Source organism: Scomber japonicus, chromosome 2 (genome assembly GCF_027409825.1).
Source record: "Scomber japonicus isolate fScoJap1 chromosome 2, fScoJap1.pri, whole genome shotgun sequence".
Classification (NCBI taxonomy): domain Eukaryota; kingdom Metazoa; phylum Chordata; class Actinopteri; order Scombriformes; family Scombridae; genus Scomber; species Scomber japonicus.
The window spans coordinates 24696221-24715394 of record NC_070579.1 but is presented as its reverse complement, the minus strand read 5'-3'; the positions used below and the strand labels follow the sequence as shown (position 1 = coordinate 24715394).

The window sequence follows — 19174 nt, the reverse complement described above, 5'->3', positions numbered from 1 at the left end:
AATCAGAATGATGATAAAAATTACAAAATCAATATTTAAAAGAACAACAGCATGTTATTGGGTTACTCTTTTAAATTCTTGATAGAGAATCAAATTGGGGGTGGAAGAGAATTCCAGTTTTGGGGCAGCAATAGAGAGAAGGCCCTGTCCCCATAAAACTTAGTCCTGCATCTGTGGACAAACAAGTCCTGGCCAGATGACCTCATTTCTCTGCTAGTGTGATATGGGGACAGGAGATCTCTAATATACAATGGAGCAAGACCATTTAACCTAACAGGTAGCCAGTGTAGGGAGGCAAGAATGTGAGTAATGTGGTCCCTCTTTTCTTGATCTTGTCAGAACTCTTGCTGCTGCATTTTGGAGACTGAATAAACTAGACTGAGTGATACCGAAGTGTAATGAGTTAGAATAATAAAGGTGGGATGATATCAAGGCATGAAATGTAGGCCTACTTAAAAGTTACTTCACTAGCTGTGATGTCCTTGTAGATTGCTAGATACCTTTGGCATGTACGTCCATATGCTGCAAAATCAAATCATATTTAAATGTAGACTGCCAATGTGCATGTAGTGGATCTAGCTTTCGTACAGTACATCATGTAAGCAGCGCTCAGTTGATATGGCGCAGCTGTGAGCGCTGCAGCCGGAGCAAAGTGGCGCGGCCAGACAGCGCAGCCGCAGCAGAACAGGCGCCAGGAGCAGACAGACACAGCAGCAGCAGCCATGGCAGACGAAAAACCCAAGGTGAGGAGCAGAATTTGTGTGTGGTTTCCTTTCTCAGTGTGCACCCCAATCCGTGTACATTAATTAGAGAGATGGCACTGTGGAAATTCCGCCTGTGCAACCAATTCAATTCGTCACCGGTCGCATAATTACAGAGAAGGCAGGCAGCACAAAACCAGAGCCACTGCGTTATAGCAACAAGCTAGCGGGTAAAGTTAGCATAATAAGCTAACGCGGCTAATGTGCCTGAGATCCGGGGGGAATGAAAGAAATAATAACACGGAGTTATTTAAAAAATACCAAACCAACGCATCTTAAATGCTGGCATTGGTATTATTATTATTAACCAGTGCATTTTGTAAAACGCTATATTATAGGAGTCTAGATAGCGTTAGCGAGAAGTGAAGAAAAGTGAGACCGCAGCGTTGAGCAGCTACAGGCCGAAATGGATTGTTTGAGCAAAAACCGCTAACTGAACGGATCCTGCATGAAATAGTTTAACTACACAAGGTTATCACTAGCTTATCATATAATGCTTCCGCATAAGAAGCAGATGCCGATGCGTACAAGCAGTATTTTTCATCCTGCCTAGACCGTTTGGGTATTATTGTAAGTAGTAGGCCATTGTCGATTTACTTGCTTAGCTAAATGCTAATGCTAACGTTGAAGTTGTAACGCTGCTCCCTCTCTGCTCTCAATAACGGCACCAAACCCTAGGGCCTTGTTCAACAGGAGCAAGTAGACTAGTGGAGCGGGTTAAAAACTAAATTCACTCACTTTTATACGTGTACATTTGTCATAAGTCAGTAAGATGCATACTGTACATTATCTCCAATTGTGTTGGACCCTACTTGATGCGGTTTTGAGGTTAGGGGCTTTTAGACATAATAGACACTCCACTTTATCAAGCTTCTTTTATTTTTTACGTGTTTTTAGCAATACGATTGACTGTAATCTTTTGTTTTTCTATTCCAGGAGGGAGTGAAGACAGAGAACAATGAGCACATCAACCTGAAGGTGGCAGGGCAGGATGGCTCAGTGGTGCAGTTCAAGATTAAAAGGCACACTCCTCTCAGCAAACTGATGAAGGCTTATTGTGAACGGCAGGTGAGGCTATAACACAGTGTATTGCAGTTGTAATGTTGCTACCTCTATGAGTCTATATCACCTCACAAATTAATTTAAATGCTGTTTGCCATAATGATGGTTTTCCCAACTGGAGACCAGTGACCAGTTAAAGTTGTTCCTGCCAAATACAGAGTAGTCCATAAATGCTTATCAAAGGTGAATATGTGAGAAGCTGAGGGATTTATCTCTAGGGTGCTCATTGGTATTATTGTTTGCCACATCTCAATTGATTATATGACCCTTAAATAATAATGTAAACACAATATTACTCTGTCTCACAGGGACTGTCAATGAGGCAAATACGATTTCGATTTGACGGTCAGCCCATCAATGAAACAGATACACCCTCGCAGGTAAGGAAGGCTGCATCCACATGTCGAGCCACCTACGCACATTAAGCCACTGAATTACTTTTTGATAGCCTAAGCTGTTTTCTTATTAAGAGATTTATGACCCAACAGTATTGATACCTTAGACATTGTGCATGACCGGTGACACATTTTTGCTCTTTTGAAAGTTCAAATCATTCAGACTTATCACCTGTTGAACCCTTTCAAGATGCATCCAGTCCAATTACAGTTCATAAAAAACCTATTGGTCTGTGTTAACAGAAGTCCTGATAAAGAACTCCTGTGGAGATCCCCTGTAACTTTATAGTCAAGACAGACTTGTGTAAGAATGAACTTCTCTAGAGCATGTAATGTGCACAGAGTTACAGTGCTTTTATTGTGTACACATTAAGCACAGATTGCACTGAGCTGCTTAGAACAGATCATAGTCCTTGGAGTAGGACAGGTAAATAAAAAAAGAGAGAGAGAGAGAGAGGCCTTGTTCTCATTTATGATATAACCAAATTCTAATAAGCTGCTTCTCTTTTGACTTCAATCACGTCTGCAGCGTTATGTCAGTGTCTGATGTCTGACCTTTGCTCCTTGATCATTCAAGAGATGTAATAAGACACATTTTTATAACTTTATTGGTTAACTGTTGAACCAACCTTTGGTTAGAGAACTTGCATTGTCAACACTGTCTTACTGGCTTTACGGTAAAGGTTTACCACTGCCTTGTCATGAAAATACAGTTACTGTGAAGCATATATTAGGAAGAAGGAATATGTGAAGCACATACAGGAAGAAGAAAGGTGTTAACAATGGAAAAAATTATACATTAAAAAAATTGAGCAATAACCGTGCTGTTGTAGGAATGCCTTAGAAAAGCATTGTTATAGTGAGTCATTTCATTTTAGTTGCATCTATTTAAATTGTCATAAATAAATCAATATTATCTACATGGGTTGAAAATTCCACATATACATGTGTAACAGAAGCATTGGAATAATCAAGTATTTTGTCTTTCACACAAGCTACTAACAAACAGACTCAATTGACATTTAATTTTTTTTCTTACAGCTAGAAATGGAGGACGAAGATACAATTGATGTGTTCCAACAGCAAACCGGAGGATCTTATCTTTAAAGACTGTTTCCTATGACCATCCCTACCTCCCCTTCATTTCCCTGAAACATCCCTGTTATGCCCAGTCTTCAAATGCTCATGACCAGTGTTGATACCAGCCAGTGGAATACAAAATGCTCAAAGGCGCCAGCACAGTTGGTGTAGTTGGATTTTATCACACTGTCATTCGTACGTAAACATGTCATAACTACACAGTGTAGACAATTTGTAAGCTGCAATGAGTCTAATGTGCCGAAGAAATTTAAATTCTTTTCATGATTTTTTTTTTTTTTCTTCTTTTGGAAGTTATGGGAAAAATACTTGGTCCTTGTTTTAGTTTTTATACTTATGTCATTGAGTTTTTGATTCAGATGGAATTTTGTCATTGTCAATTAAGCCTGCATTTAAAATTCACTGACATCTGTTGTTGTTATGAAAATGTATTATTGGAATAAATTGAGTCTTTTTTTACATATGTCCCTACTGTGTTTATTTGTTTTATTTTCTTAAATGGATACTTTAGGACAATATGCCTCAAAGTGGAGTGAATGGGGGGGTTAGAAAGGGTCCTCAGCAAAGAGGGGAATAGGTTTTTACTGTAATTCCATCTATAAGTAACACTGATCGAATTTATGGTCATTTCGGTCATGTGTTTTATGCAATATCTGCAATAAAACATCTAAAAGCAAAACTGAAACAAAAATGGGCATCTGTGGCCAAAGTTTCAGTTTAGGAGTCCTTGATGTCTTTTTTTTTTTTTTTTTTTTTAAAGAAGAAATTCAGAACCACTGCTGTGTATTCACTTGTATTCAGCTTGCAGCAGTAATAGTGCTGCTTTTAATGAAAGGGCACACAACACTGTCTATTAAAAGTTTCAGTCAGCTACCGGGAACTTTTATAATTTGATCAAAAACTGAAAAAAATGTCTACAGCCTTCTGCTAAATGTTTTGTCAAAGCTCCCAGCATCCAACATTTTTATTGCCTTAATGTCTTTCCAAGGTTAGACATTAATGATGCAGAAATGGGAATAAGTTTCTTTCTTTTTTAGCCAGACAGGATGGCATGCCGTTATGGTGTAAAGTACTGTAATGGTTCTTTTGAGCCAATATGTAATGAATTGGTGTAACTCAACATCTCCATTATGTTACATAACTCATATCCAGAAAGAATATATCCATTACGGTTGTGAGATTTCATGTGCTTTTTCATAATCTTCTATAAAACTGCCTCCTTAATGCAAGTGTAACATGCTTATTATCTAAAACAGGGACTTGAAATAGTTTGGATCTCTCTTTCAGAGGCAGAGTATTAATTACCATGGCCAAGTGTCTATGCCAACAAATCAATGACTAAAAGAGAATGACAAAATGCTTTTCAATTTCATATGAAAAAAGAGGAGACACAAAATAATACATTTAAGATAAATTGGCTGAAGCATTTTTTTAGAAGCCGACCTCCATTTAGAATATCATATCTCTACATATATTTTCTAATCTGGTTGCCTTTTTTTTCTTGTTTATGACTATGATATTGATTAAAAAACCCAGTAAAAATGTCTGTCTCTTTATGGGATATTGATTTTATAATAAATGTTGAGATAGTCAATCAATTATTTAATAGCGATGGTCTTCTCTTTACTTATGAAGATATTCTGTCAGAGTATAATATTACTAATAATAATTAGAATCAGGTGTGTTAGAGTGGGGAGATACCTAAAACATGCAGGGCAGTAGATCTCAAAGAGCAGGGTTGGAGACCAATGCTGTAGAGTCTGTTGCGTTTAAATCGGTTTAAAAAGGCTTAAGCTCTTCTGACAGACAAGTGGAAACTTTTTCACAAGAAATACCAGTTCAAGATTATGTACACCTCTAACTACTCTAACTCTGAACTGATTAAAACACAAAACATTGAGGATCTGCAATTAACGGTGGATTTCTGGGTCAACATGATATATAGTATGTGGATGCCATGTAAATAATTTATCCAATCACACGCTTGATTAATGTGCCAGGATCCAATCATACACGGAGCTGTCCACTTGTGGGCGGGGCTTGTGGTTGGGCACAATGGTTTCTGTCGCACCTCAGTCAATTTAGGGAGAAAGAATTAGGAAAATACCGGAAGTAAGATTTTTTGCCTTCAAATTACACTATAAATTTGTGACATTTGTTGAGACACAAAGTCGTAAAGAACAAATCGTTGACCGTAAATCATGTACTCCTTAAATATATAACTTATACATGATATTATTTATCTGTGATATTACATTTTAAAATCACCGCAGCCTTTATTTGCCAAGTGAGTAGATTTTATTTTGGACACTTGACCGGAAGCTCTAACTATATCTCCTCCTGGCTAATTTGAGGCTAGTCTCCTCAGATTGGAGGCAGGTTGATTATTGGGAAACACCAGCCAGGATAGACAATGATGAGGTGGTGAAGTGCTGTATATTGCAGTGTAATTCGAGTGTATCCTCTCATATTTATACAATTTGTTCGACTCACTTGTGCAAAAATGACGACGACCACGACGTATCAAGGGATGGAGCCCGGTTCTAAGAGCAGTTCAAGGTAAAAGGCGTTGTTCAGACCCGTTACCCGCTAGCCACCATGGAGCCAACAAGTCCAGCATCCTCTGACGTGAACATCAACGCTTAACATGTCTGCATGTAAAACTGAAGACATTTTCGTTCTGACCCCAGCCTGTTATATTGTTAAAACCGCTTGTACATGCATATTTAATTCAGGCACGGCAAGATGATGCTAGGGTAAAGCTCGGTACCACACCTTTGTTCGTTATGATGGACCATTCCCATTTTTTAAGCTAGCAAAGCAGCACACATGTATCCTCCCTTTGTAGAGGAGCTGCAGAGCTAGCAAGTGCAGAGTGGACGCCTTGGTACCGAGTGTTAACTATGAAGGCCTTTACACACGGGCATGCGTGCATCCTTCAGATTCCCTTATCAGTTTTTGTTTGTCTGAAAACGAAAGACAGACATCAAATCTGTCACTTAAGTTGGGTGGGGCACCCGTGGATTTTAGATCAGTTATCGAGATCAGACAGTGAGGTGCAAACAAGACATCTTCTGGTCTGCCCTGCTTGTGGCTTCAGTGATGCGAGGGCCACGTTACAGCTGGCCACACCTGACATGAAAACGAGCTGTTTCATCAGAGAAGCAGTGAAAGGTGCAGTCCACTGCTACTCCATTGATATTAAAAACTGTAATAATGCATATTTAACAGCCACTGTGTGTTGATGGAGGATGGAGTTTTAAGGAAGTTGTAGTTATGGTGAATATAATCATAGCTCATAGTGTATGCAAAATACACATGACATTTCTAGTATAACCATTCAGTTTTAGATATAGGCATAGTCATCAATAAGAATGAACAGTGGCACACCTCTTTGTAAGATAGCTCAGTCTAAAATACAAGTCTTCACTCATGAATGTTATTTTTGGAGACTGTTGCAATCGTTTCTTTTATACAGTCTATGGTTGCAATATACCAAGAGATGTTCCTATAATTAGGATGATGTTAAAACACAGTGTTGTAACATGCAATCATTGTTACAGGTAACTTCTGACTAAAACTTGACTTGCTGGCATAGTTGGAAATACAATAGAGATATAACGTCAGTAGCCCAGATTTCCACACAGTTTCATGAGAAATATGTCTGACATCATCTTTTTAGTATGACTGATCAGCTTTTTTTGTGACTTCCCTCACCACTTCACTTGAATCAGGCTGCAAAGATCATCAACCATCACATTGATTAGATTTGAAACAGATTTATTTGATGCTTTAAGTCATTTCATTTTCTATAAAGGGGCAGCACAATATTAAATGACCCAAATTGAAATTGAATAGTGACTTTTATTGAAACCAGTGTGAATGAAGAATACTTTCTCATTGATGAACTCTGTACATCTCTAGTTTGTATCACAACATTTAGGTTGGTAATTTAAAAAAAAAAGTACAATCCTGCTTTCAGCAGACACTCTCTCTCTCTCTCTCCCTCTCTCTTTCTCTTTCTCTCTCTCCAGGGTGTTGCGCCCTCCTGGTGGTGGCTCCAACATTTCACTTGGTGCAGATGAGGAGAAGCCCCCTGTCCGGAAAAACAAGATGGCCTCCAGTGTTTTCGCTGAGCCTGAGGATCCCTATGCTAATCGAAGGAACAACCCACCAGGTATAATCTGCTTAATCTCTAAAAATGTATTCCCCAAGTATGAGGTATGGACGTTATAACATAAAAACAAAACCAGAACACATAACACCTTTTAAAATGATAATGAGGGACAAACTGGTCATCCGCCTCCCTGGGCTACTCAAAACCACAGACAGCTGAATACAGAAGAATAACATTTGAGGTCTCCAGCAGTGCTAAGTCATATAACGGGATACGTTCAGGTGCCTCATTGATGAACAGAGTTCTCTCCCAGTCATTATTTCATATGTCATATATTTCTAAGTGGAATATCAAGTTTGTGACAGGTCCATCTTAACTCTGTCGCAAATTTGCTAGGGCTACTCATTCTTGTCCAGTGCTGACCTTTTCCAGCAAGTCTCTAATGATACATCAAAATGCTACTGAAAGAGGAAGTAAAACAGAAAAAGAAATACAAGGAATGCTGGGTGTGTGTTTTTGATCTGGTGCATCAGTTCCCAATTTTCCAGAATTATTCTTCATAGCACACACAAGCAAAAAGACTAACAAATACACACACAACCCATGCTGTATGTCATAGCTTTTCTGGCATATGTGAAACGTAACTTAGTTTGTTGAGAGAGTCACTTTTCTAGAAGCTTTCAGTATACTGTTTGATCTGTTTGTCTGAGATCTAGTCTCAGACTTTTCTAAATGCCTGGATGTTTCAGCAACTATCTTCTGTCTAATTATTTATTTCATTACATCACCCTATCTAGTCAAATGTGTAATACATCATGCTTGTCAAATATCACAATATATGATGTGGATATTAGATTTTTTTCTTTTGCTGGCACTGTAGGGGGCAGTCTTCTATCTTTGAGATTTTCAGTGATGTTAAATTGTGAGACCGGCTGTTACTGACATCACTACCTCCATGTCTGTTGTTTTGTTAGTATAAAGAGAAGAAATGAGGCTAAAACAATGCTTAAAGATGTACTTGAATTCAACAGTGCCAAAAACCAAAGTTGGTTAAGAGGACACACACTACTCACTACCTTGGAGTGGAAGGCAGTTGCACTAATGTAACTGATTGCTCAACAGTGTGCACCCAACATATGTTACCAGTTAACACTTATTACTGTTAAAACATTAAGCGTCACTGTGGTTTGGCAGCCTTAACTACATCTTGCTTTACCCAAAGTCACATCAAAGGAATGTTAAGACTATGATATTATAATCCCAGTAGTTTTCCATCACAAGCTTAACCAAAAAGGCATGGATATTGTAACACCTCCATCATCCAGAAAACGTTTAGTCAGTTGAAGGAATTTTGCAGCTGCAGGACAAAAGTTTCCCTGTTTCATTAGCTGTATAATGGCACAGCTATAAAATGATACCTTTTAATATGTGTTTATGAAAGCAATGGCAATTTACATAAGCACAATACACATTTGACATGCCCAAAACTGGATTCTAAGCAAAATGATTAGCATTATTTCAAAAAGAGGTTGTTAACAATGTTCTAAGATATAAAGATATCATCAATATTTCTTGAGACAGTGCACTACACAACAGCCTGAAAATAAATGTCAGTCATCTCAGTCACAAATACAATAACACCTACAACATATATTGAAAGAAATTCTACATGGTCAGCTTTCACACATTCTGTCCCTGACATTTCCTTCTTCCTCCTCTCACTTATCACTTTCAGAGGTAGAAACTTCTCTTTAGTCCTGAGAGTGTTTTGATTTAAGGTCAAGCCCCCTCTTCCTCCTTGTCCTCTTTCTCATTAGATGAAGTCAGAGTGACCACTGTTTGTCAACAGGATGAACTTTGTAAATTCTTTCAGCCAGCTGTTTTCTTTGGCATCACTCTATGCTTCCAACTGTACTCTGACTGAGGTCCGTTGTCTCAAGGGATACTTTTAATTGGCTTTCATTACAGCACTTGCTTGTTGAAGCTCATACACCCAAACAACAAGTCATTTTTAATGTATAAAAAAACTATAGCTTCTGTGAAAAATAAGTAGTTTGACAGGGCATACATAATATTCACAATAGAGCTTGACCAATATTGGATTTTTGGGGCTGATACCAATAGTAGGGAGTAAAAAAATGCAGATATCAATAGCAGGTAATCTTATATACACAGAATATATATTTATATATATATATTTTATATATATTTTTGTACAAGGTACCTCAAATGTTGTCATCACACACAAAACCGTAAACTTCACCGGTAATTCAGTGATTATAAATGACTATGAATGATATATGATTTAACTTTGACTGTGTATTTAGTGCTGCATAGGATCAAACATTCTTGATTGTAAGGAAACCATAGAATCTCACACACTGCCAATCACTTGCTCACTTTATGAAAAACAATTTGAGGTCAGAGTTATATAGACAAAAAGCCCTTGTGCCATTATACTGTATATAAATGCATACATATAGCCTGGGAAAACCTAAGAGCAACAGCACATCTAAGAATCCATATAGAGTAAGGTCAATGGTCTCCTCTAAGCTTACACTGCACCCTTTCAATTGATACCAAACATAGTATGGTTTCAAATTTTCAAAAAGAAGAACTAAGTGGGTACTTATCTCATATTACAGTTCCACATACAAGTATGAACTAAATATGTAAAACAATTGAATGTCATGTACATGTGTGGTATAGCTTTAATATCATCTGACAGTTATGAATAGTCTAACTTGTTCTTGAAGGATCAGTGGAGTGCGTCACTGAACAATGTAGTGGCATTTTCACTCTCAATATGTAAGTGAAACTTGTAAATGAAAGGACTAGGAAACATGCCTACAAAGGGAAAATCCTACACGGAAGGAACTGGCAGCATATTTTTTTCCATCAGTGTGAAAAGATTCATTGTAAGACAAACTTTTAGGATGAAAATAAAATGAAATGAAATTCCTCAAACCACAGAATAAGAAATTAGTTAGAAAGGTCCAGCATAATGGGGGTCATTAGGTCAGATCAAAACATCAGTGGACTGCAATTGTTTGGGTTATTCCCCCCCAGGGACAATTATTTCCTTTTGTCTCCTTTCAATTCCTTTTTGAGATTATGCCCCATGAAACACACTCAAATGTATTAGAGGAAATCATTTAAAGCAAAATTCCCCATATGAACACTCTGACCTGATGACACTTTTTTTTTTTTAATTTGGAGGAAATTTGAGTGCTGTTTGTCCTTACTCTGATTATGAAATATTGTAGTCAATAAATAACGACTGCAAGCACCTGCTGGCCAAAACCCCACCATATTCACAGATGTGGAATTCATAAGATAAGGCTGGTGTTATTCTGTATTCTGTGATCCCACTTACAAGTATTGTATGTATCCAATGCTTGATATATGTAGTATTCCTCTGTGCTGCAGACCTCTGTTGTTGTCCGCACCATCATACAGGTTTTAAACAAATTCCCATGTCATCCTCACTTAATTGGACGCAGGTGAACTGTAAAATTATTATCTACACTTTTTGATTCTAAACATCCATCATAATTCCAGAGTAACCTTGTGGTTCATCGTACATTCTTGCTGCTTTTGAGAATGAGGGATAATTACCGTAATCACTTTTTAGGTGTACTTTTGTTTTTTTACCTTTTTAAAATCAAACAGTTTCTACAGTCTGATTAAACAGTTTGCTTGTGTACAACCTTTCTGAGCATCTCACAACTTGTTTCCTTGCCCCATCAGACTTTGTAATGATCTGACATACTGTATGGCACATGACATTTGTTTCTGTGTTCAAATCTGCAACATTTCTTGGATGTTGCACTTCTGGGTGAAGGCCAACGTAACCTGACCAATTAAGTCTCCCTCTTTTCCAGGTGGAAAGCCTACAGGTGTCCTGTGTGGTGAGCCGTCAGCCCCACTGAGGAGAGGCGGGAACCATGGCATGAACAACTCTGCAGATGGCACCCCCTCAGTAAGATCACATGTCAGATCATGAGCTGTAGTCGGACATGAAGTGAAACCTGAGGACAGACATAGTTTGAAGTAAACAAGCCTCATAGCTGACAGACAACCAGACTTACTGCTCCAACAGTAAACTTCAATTCTTTTAAAAAGTGCTCCATTAAATTGTACGCTCATAAGTCTAAATTAAATCTTCATGTTTCAACCACATTCTGATCAAAATACAGATCACGATGGATAATTAGCAGCCACCCCGCCTATCTATTGCTGGCTTGATTGCACGTTTCCTTTCTACTTTCACTCTATCCTGTATTTCTGGGGTTTGGCGATGTCAGAAAAATGACATCTGTTAACAATGCCAGAAATGATGGAATTTGACAATTGAATCATATCCAGCAAATCATTCTTAATGGGTTTAATGAACTAGGGTTACTCACTCAGAACGTCCAGACTGTGGAGCTTGGACAGACACTGTATGTTAGTGTTATTTAGACTAGTTCAAGACTTCATTCAAATTGGTTTCATCTTTTAAATCACTTTTCAAGACTAATTTTTATATAAATGCCTTCTTATAGTTGTATTTAATGTATTTCTCATTCCCACACTTTCTATATTTCTCCTTGTTTATTCTATATTGGATCTGTTTTATAGTTTGCTTTCCTTGTCAGGATTTTATTCTAAGTGTTGCTTTTGCTATGTTTTATTTTATTTCATGGCAAGGACTTTATGTTGTTTTGATAAGTGCTATATACATGTATTATTATTAGAAAGTTATTACCTATTGGACGGGGCAACTACTGACCACAAATTGACCTAAATACCTGCACTTTAGTTAAACACTTCCTTGCTGGTACTGCTGTAACCGTTGTGGCATGACATTACCGGATTCATCTACAAGGAAGTAACTCCAGTCCATAAAATTTTAATTATCTATTCTTCTCTTTCTTAATGTCTTATAAATCTGGCTTGTGTCCATAACAAAGAAAAGAAACGTTACCAAATGACTTTAAAGTATTATCTATTGAGATTTTATCATGAGCATTTTAACACTTATTACAGAATTTCCTATGTTTTTGGGGGTTTTGCTTGTCTTTTTACTGTGAAGGCCGTTGCAGTACTGACCATCTTTTCTACCTTTCCTCTTAGGATGGAGACAATTCTGCACGTGATACTACTGGTAAGCACCAGTTTTTGCTTGCTTTACCTTTGGCACTGTTTTTTTTTAAAACCCCATTTTAAATTCTCACTCAATTATATAGATTTTTTTTTTTTTTTATGATGCGAGTCAATTCTTACAGTTTTCAGAAACCAGTCTACCAAAATCAAGCTGAAAGAACGTAGTACAATGCTGTTTAACATTATAGATTCTAACAAGGGAGCTCTGTAAACTTAACTATGTGTGTTACTGTGTCTAAAAAGGAGAAATGACATTGTGACATAATCTGTTGAGGCTGTTGCTTCCATTTTTACAGCAGCTAAAATAATGCAGAGAGGAAGATAAATCTAAATGGCCAGCAGGAGGAAAAGAAACATTTTTATTAGTAGATAATATGGCTGAGGCTGCTAAAAGCCACAAAAAGCTGCTTAGAGTCCTTTCAGGGAAATGTGAGCAGTTGGCAGGAGAATGACGACATGGAAAGCTGGCAAAAGTTGAGCTGTTATCTCTTAACAAAAAGATGTTTATTTCCTTATGTATATTTCCAAATATATCTCATGTGTTCCTGCCTGTGTTCAGAAAACTGTGCTGCTGAGCCTGAACCAGTTCCAGAGCATCAGGAGGAAGCCCCCCCTGCAGCTGAGGAACCCACTGGAGGACTGCTGTCCGGTCGCAGGAATCCCCCTGGTGGCAAATCCAGCCTCATCCTGGGCTGAATCTCAACCACACTCTCCCTCCTTACCCCACTTATATCTGAACTCATCTTTTTTGTTTTTTCCAAACAAGGAACCCCACCTCATTTGTCTGTACCATGGGAAACCTATCTGATGTCCACCAGACACCAGTCTTCTCCACATCCCAAGTGCATTGTTTTGATACCTCCTTTTTGAAAACTGTTTTGTACTGTTTTTATTGTTTGTTTATTTTGACAGAAGCACTTTATGTATTTCTATGTATATGATTCAGAGTCTGCCTTTGCACCCTGTAATGCATTAAACCTGCCGAAAGGGTACAAGGATCACATTTCTCATATCAACTATTGGCAAACCTTCCCTCACTGGATTGCAACTGCAAAAGCTGTAGGCGATAATACAACCAGTCTGTAGAACACTAAGCAAAGAAGCTGTCACTTTTGCACCGTGTTCAGTTTTGACCCATGCATGCACATCTGGTCTGTGATGTATGAATGTGAGAAGAAACATAACTGTGAAGATTTTTTTAAACATTTAATTTAACTTGTTTCTGTTTAGTTGTTTCTTGTGGAATAATTGTTGTATTGTTGTTGCATGAAGTTGGAATCTTTCTACTGATTATAGTATTATAATCCACATATAGAAGGCACATAAATTACTGTCATAGTGATCTGAATAATGCAGACATTAGTCTACAAATGAGTGCTATATGTCCCATGTCAGGTAACTGAATTGGAATAAGCCTTTTTATATTGTAGTCACTAACCTTAGATTATTGTAACCCCAGTGCCGGTTTTGCGTGCCCCATGTTTTTATAGGTAAAATTTTACTCTAAAGCAAAATCAAAGTGTGCCTGGTTTGTGTGTTAGGCTACAACATCAAATAAGGTTGGGTTTTCCAGTTTCAAGGTTACAAGTATTGCCAAGAGTTTTTTTCTCCCATTGCGAGCCAATGGAATGTGGCCAGGCCTGATTAGAAATGATAGTGTTTCTAGTAAACCCATCCTAGATTTGAAAAGTGCCCTTATGACAGCTCAGCCTTTTTTCTATGTTTTACTCCTTATACATTTGTTCACAGTCCTCCTCACTGGATATATAGAACAGTCTTTTTTGTACATTTAACGTGACATTATTCACACCAAATTCAACACCCCATCCTCTCTTCCCATCCTTTCCTGTTCCTGCTTCTGTCTTGTCTACTCGTGACTGCTGTATCAACCAGCCAGTCATTCAAGAAAGCCTGCATTTCAAGTACATGAAATGTCTCTGTGGTGTCTATTTCAAGGGTAGGGTGTTTTATGATGCAAGAATGACATGTCTGTTCGCATCCTATACTAATTGTTGTTGCTGGATGTAAGTTACTGCAGAAATTTGGATTCATAAAAAATGGCACAAGTGGATAAGAACATTAAAAAGCTGTTTTGACCATAGATTGTGGTCTGCCGTGTCTATTATCTGATTTACACTGTTGTTGATACCGCCCATGACTCATATTGAAAGTGAAAGTAAAGTCAACCGAAGTCCAGCTAGTCTTCAGTCAAATCTTTTGTCTAGTCAGAGCTTCCCTTTGCCGAGACAACACGGTGTCCTGATAGAGGAACATACGGTGAGTTTGACATGTCGTACTGTAGGCAACGTGATTTGTTTATGTCTTAGAGGTAAACATAAAGTTAGTCAGCGGGTGTTTGGACACACGGAAGACAAATGGCGGTGGTAGCCGGTGTGTAACAGACGTACAGCAGTTACGTTCACTTCGTATGAATTATGGTTTTAAACACTGTGTTTTTAGATTAATACGTTATGTGAATGGTTTTAGAAGACAGCATAGTGCTGCTTTAAAATGTGTTCGACTGTGGTTCTGCTGGCGAGTTTTAACATAGTCTCAAATTCACTTGTGGCAGTGTAGCCTATAAGGAAATATTGGAGGCGCGATTGACAGTCTGACGTGTCCGTGTTTCTCCTGTACGATGAAGTCCAGACTGAACTCAACTAAATAGATTACTTCAGCGTGTGAATCCAAACACAAAGCAAACATATGACAGGCAGTTCGGAAAGTAAAATATTAACCCAAACTTAAGTTACCCATGGATGAAGAGCAAACAATTCAAGGTGATTAATAAGCACGTGGGCACAAAGACGCGTCTGTATAAAAAAAGGGGTTCGACTATAGAGCGCTTTTGTGTGCGCGTGTAATCGCAGCCGTTACTCGTTAAATCAGCGCTAAGTATAATGGTTAAACTAAGCAAAAACATTACTAACTTTAAAATCCCAATGAGAAAGAAACTAGTGTGAATCATATCATGATTTCCATCGAGAACGAATAGGCTAATATTCAAATTCAGCATTCAAATGAATAGAGACGTATGGGGGCAGTGTGGGCTGCAGGAACTACCACAGTTGCGCTCATGATAATCTTTGAAGAAGGAGGTTTGTTGTGCTGTATATACTGCTGCATAAATAATTGTGTCTTATATGGTCATTTCAAAACCTCTGTTTGGCACTATTGCTTGTAGCAATCATGCAATCATCACACCATCATAACAAACTATTTTCAGACTCTCTAAATTCCCTTGAATTATGAGATAGCCTTTATGAGATTTTGTTCTTTCTTTCTTTCTTTATCCATATCTCATAACTAAATGTATCAAGCATGTTAAATGTGGAGATTGAAACACACACACACAAACACACACACAAAAGTTGCCACCAGTAGGTAAAAGTTAGGTTGTTAATCTGCATCTCCCTCTTTAAGGCAGCATAATAACATAGAGAATACATTTGTACAATATACAAAGTACAAAGCTGGTGTTTATGTGCGGTTTTACCTCCCACTGTGTCCTTTACTGTTTATTTATGTGAAGACCAGTTCTGACAGCTGGGGATTTAATTGGCCAGTGAGAGTTTATGTGCAGATGTTAAGCTTCAATAGCTGTCCTTAAAGAGTGACCATCAGGGCATTCTCATATTGATGGTATGCAGCCAGAAAGCTGTGTACAGACAGGACAGGCCAGCTGTGCTATCCATATACTTGGGGAAGACAGTAATGAGAAACCATCGGAGACCACTGAAACAGTCTTAATGGAAGTGAAACTAAGTATATCCTGTGCCTGATTTGCATTATGTTGGGTATCCATAAGTGTTGTCCAATGTTGTATTGACCTGTGCCTCAATCAGTAGGAAGAATGAAGTGCTGTATAAGGTCAATATGTTAAACTCAGAGGCGAAATTCTTGGATAAAATTGTGTGTGGGAGTCGACATCTGTGACCCACCCCACACAGCTGCATTGGCTTGATTATTGAATTGAGAAATAACAAAAGAAACTGGTAATGTACCTTTTCCTTTTCTTTGTCCAGACTGAATGTTTACTTTACAGTTCAGTAAGTTAGAAATTTCCAAGCATGCCTACAAAAGATAGTTTCTGTTGGAAGGGCAACTGTTGCTGGCCTTTTTTGTTGGCAAATCAGTAACCATTTCAAATATCAAAGCAAGTCTTGTTTTCCTTTTATTGTGTTAACTAACATACTCCAGCTGAACATTATGACACACATGTGACAAAAATGTGAATAAGGCCAAAATGAAAAGGATAAAATGGGCAATGTAACAACAAAAAGGCAATACATGTATGCAAATAAAATCAGAAAATGTTAAGTATGTTTTTTCCATACACAGCATAGCATGACCACCTCGGAGAGAGAGAGAGAGAGAGAGAGAGAGAGAGAGAGGCCTAAGGTCAAAGCTCGCTAAACTTGATAGGACATCACCAAGTCAGGACAATAACACCTAAGGAGTCCCAGGTCACATTTTGGGAAAGCCAGCCATAGGAAACAGCTGCCCCTTTTCAGTCTGTTGGTTGCCTTCCCCTCATGCCTGTATTAGGGATGACCCTTCCTCATTTTAAACATGCATTGAAGAAAGATCTTAATCTCATCTCTTCATTAGGTACTTCAGACTTAACACAGGAACAGGCATTATCAGAAAACAAGCCAAAATGTCATTGCAGGAGCAGAGAGACCAAATGAGCAGGCCATCTGAGTTCCGCTCAGGAAACAAAGTTGACCCCCTTTTGTCTTTGAGGTTAAGAGGATATTGCTTGATATTCAGCAACTCTTTTAACTCTTCACCTGGAAACATTTTTCAAGTACACTTTCTCTTTTAGTCTTGCTATGTTTACGTCAGGGTAAAGAGCCAAGTTTAAACTACAAACAAACACCCATAAATAAAGCCTGTTTAACAGGTTTCTGAAGGGTTGCTGGCTTGTATTTGACCACAATTTAATTTACTGTATGAGGAACTTGCAGAAACAAACATGCATACATTTGGACTCATTAGTACCATTTTATGTAGAAAATAGATTAATACATGCCATTTTTGAATTTTAGTTATTGTGCAATGCCTACAATCCCCAGATAATACATTACTTCATCCCATTCATGGTTTCTGACACAGTGTCATCAGTATGTGGAACATGGGAAGATGGAATATTAAAAACTAACTAGAAAGATGTTTTGAAAAGTGACTAAGGAAGTGATCGCATGGCTATAAAAAAGCTATTTTATTTGGAATCAGTAAGAATGCTGGGCTTTGTACTATAAAAATAAACATAACTGCCCACAGACAGAGAATGGTTTTCTTTGGGGAATCTTCTTCCTTTTGGCTGAAGATTGACTGAAGACATGGGAAAAAGACTATTTGTCAGTCCGTCTTTGGACATTTTATTTCTGTTACGGTCTATGGATCATAAACTGTCTCTTTATTTCATGAAAGACGTTTAGACCATAAACAAAATTCAATCGTTTTTTTAAGTTAAGAATTTTAATGTGTACACATTTGCACCACAGCCTACATTTTCTAACATACGTATGTTCTGTCAACTTCTTAGGAATAACCTCATTTTCATTTTGTACAAAAATGCGAATTAAAATGAGACTAAATTAGTTATATAACATAACCCAGGAACACATTCACCCAATTTCACAGCCTCAGTTTTTGTTTTCATTATGCTTTGCCACAGGAAGGTAGCCTTACCCTCTCTCAAACAAAGGAATACATGAATGCAAGATATATATCTACATAGCTTTTCACCTCCCAGGCACGATTCAGCCTGTTACAAACAGAACAGATAATGTTGTCACTGGAGGGACAGGCAGGACGGATAGCACAAGCTAAGCCAAAAATAAGCTTCGCATAGGTACTTTAGCAAATTCGGTGGAAAACATTGTCTGCTTTTATTGCATGCATACACAATATGTTCTTTCAAATACAATTTCATAATACATCAACAAGATTATACTTATGTAATAAAAAGTATTGGTGGCACAAATAGGAGCTTTTCAGAGTAATTGCCTCAAGGAAAGAAGTCCACTGAACTATATTAGGCTATATAGTACCACTTAGTAGTTATGTAGTTTTATATAGTTAAGTAGTTATATTCTCTGAACTATATTATATGGTAATTAGTTATATAGTATTACATACTACATAGCATAGTTAAGTAGTTACAGTCTCTGAACCATATTGTAGTTAAGTAATAAGCTGGAGGACAGTTACCAGCTTCAACAGCATTAGCCATCACGTTTTTTTTGCTGAATCTGCATTGTGCTTTTTCTTCATAGCTAGAGAATGATTTAAAAGTGATTTAGAATTTAAAATCGACGTTTTGTAACATCGGCTGATAAAATGCGCAGCATCGTTCATTTTACAGATCGAGCAGCTCATTTCACAATTAAATTCGAGCCAAGGATATATACTGATCCTGAAACTTGTCTTTCGACAGCTGCTTTGACTCAGTAATGTTACTGTTGTCTGTCTGAGGATTAACGTTGTTGATATTGTTTATGTTGACATCACTGGTGCTGTTGTTTGAGTCCTTTAGGGCTCCACTGATTTGTATATTTTCTGAGTTGGTTCCACTTTAGATGATG

The 19174-nt window shown here is 37.8% G+C and overlaps 2 protein-coding genes across 2 annotated transcripts; both read left to right on the top strand.

Annotated features, from left to right (window-relative positions):
• Positions 1-684: 684 nt before the first annotated feature.
• On the top strand, positions 685-3769 carry sumo2a (small ubiquitin like modifier 2a). Its single transcript, XM_053333327.1, has 4 exons — positions 685-743; positions 1698-1829; positions 2132-2203; positions 3260-3769. The coding sequence occupies exons 1-4, from the start codon at positions 723-725 to the stop codon at positions 3323-3325; spliced, it is 291 nt and encodes a 96-aa protein (XP_053189302.1). The 5' UTR covers positions 685-722; the 3' UTR covers positions 3326-3769.
• A 1956-nt stretch (positions 3770-5725) lies between these two features.
• LOC128373097 (jupiter microtubule associated homolog 1-like) lies at positions 5726-14555 on the top strand. Its single transcript, XM_053333341.1, has 5 exons — positions 5726-5875; positions 7351-7493; positions 11318-11415; positions 12552-12582; positions 13141-14555. The coding sequence occupies exons 1-5, from the start codon at positions 5820-5822 to the stop codon at positions 13275-13277; spliced, it is 465 nt and encodes a 154-aa protein (XP_053189316.1). The 5' UTR covers positions 5726-5819; the 3' UTR covers positions 13278-14555.
• Positions 14556-19174: the final 4619 nt, after the last annotated feature.

Coding starts and splice junctions, on each gene's coding strand:
- LOC128373097 (XM_053333341.1), top strand. CDS start 5,820: ATGACGACGACCACGACGTATCAAGGGATGGAGCCCGGTTCTAAGAGC. Junction 5,876..7,350: donor GGTTCTAAGAGCAGTTCAAG/GTAAAAGGCGTT, acceptor CTCTCTCTCCAG/GGTGTTGCGCCCTCCTGGTG. Junction 12,583..13,140: donor TTCTGCACGTGATACTACTG/GTAAGCACCAGT, acceptor GCCTGTGTTCAG/AAAACTGTGCTGCTGAGCCT.
- sumo2a (XM_053333327.1), top strand. CDS start 723: ATGGCAGACGAAAAACCCAAG. Junction 1,830..2,131: donor AGGCTTATTGTGAACGGCAG/GTGAGGCTATAA, acceptor TCTGTCTCACAG/GGACTGTCAATGAGGCAAAT. Junction 2,204..3,259: donor AAACAGATACACCCTCGCAG/GTAAGGAAGGCT, acceptor TTTTTCTTACAG/CTAGAAATGGAGGACGAAGA.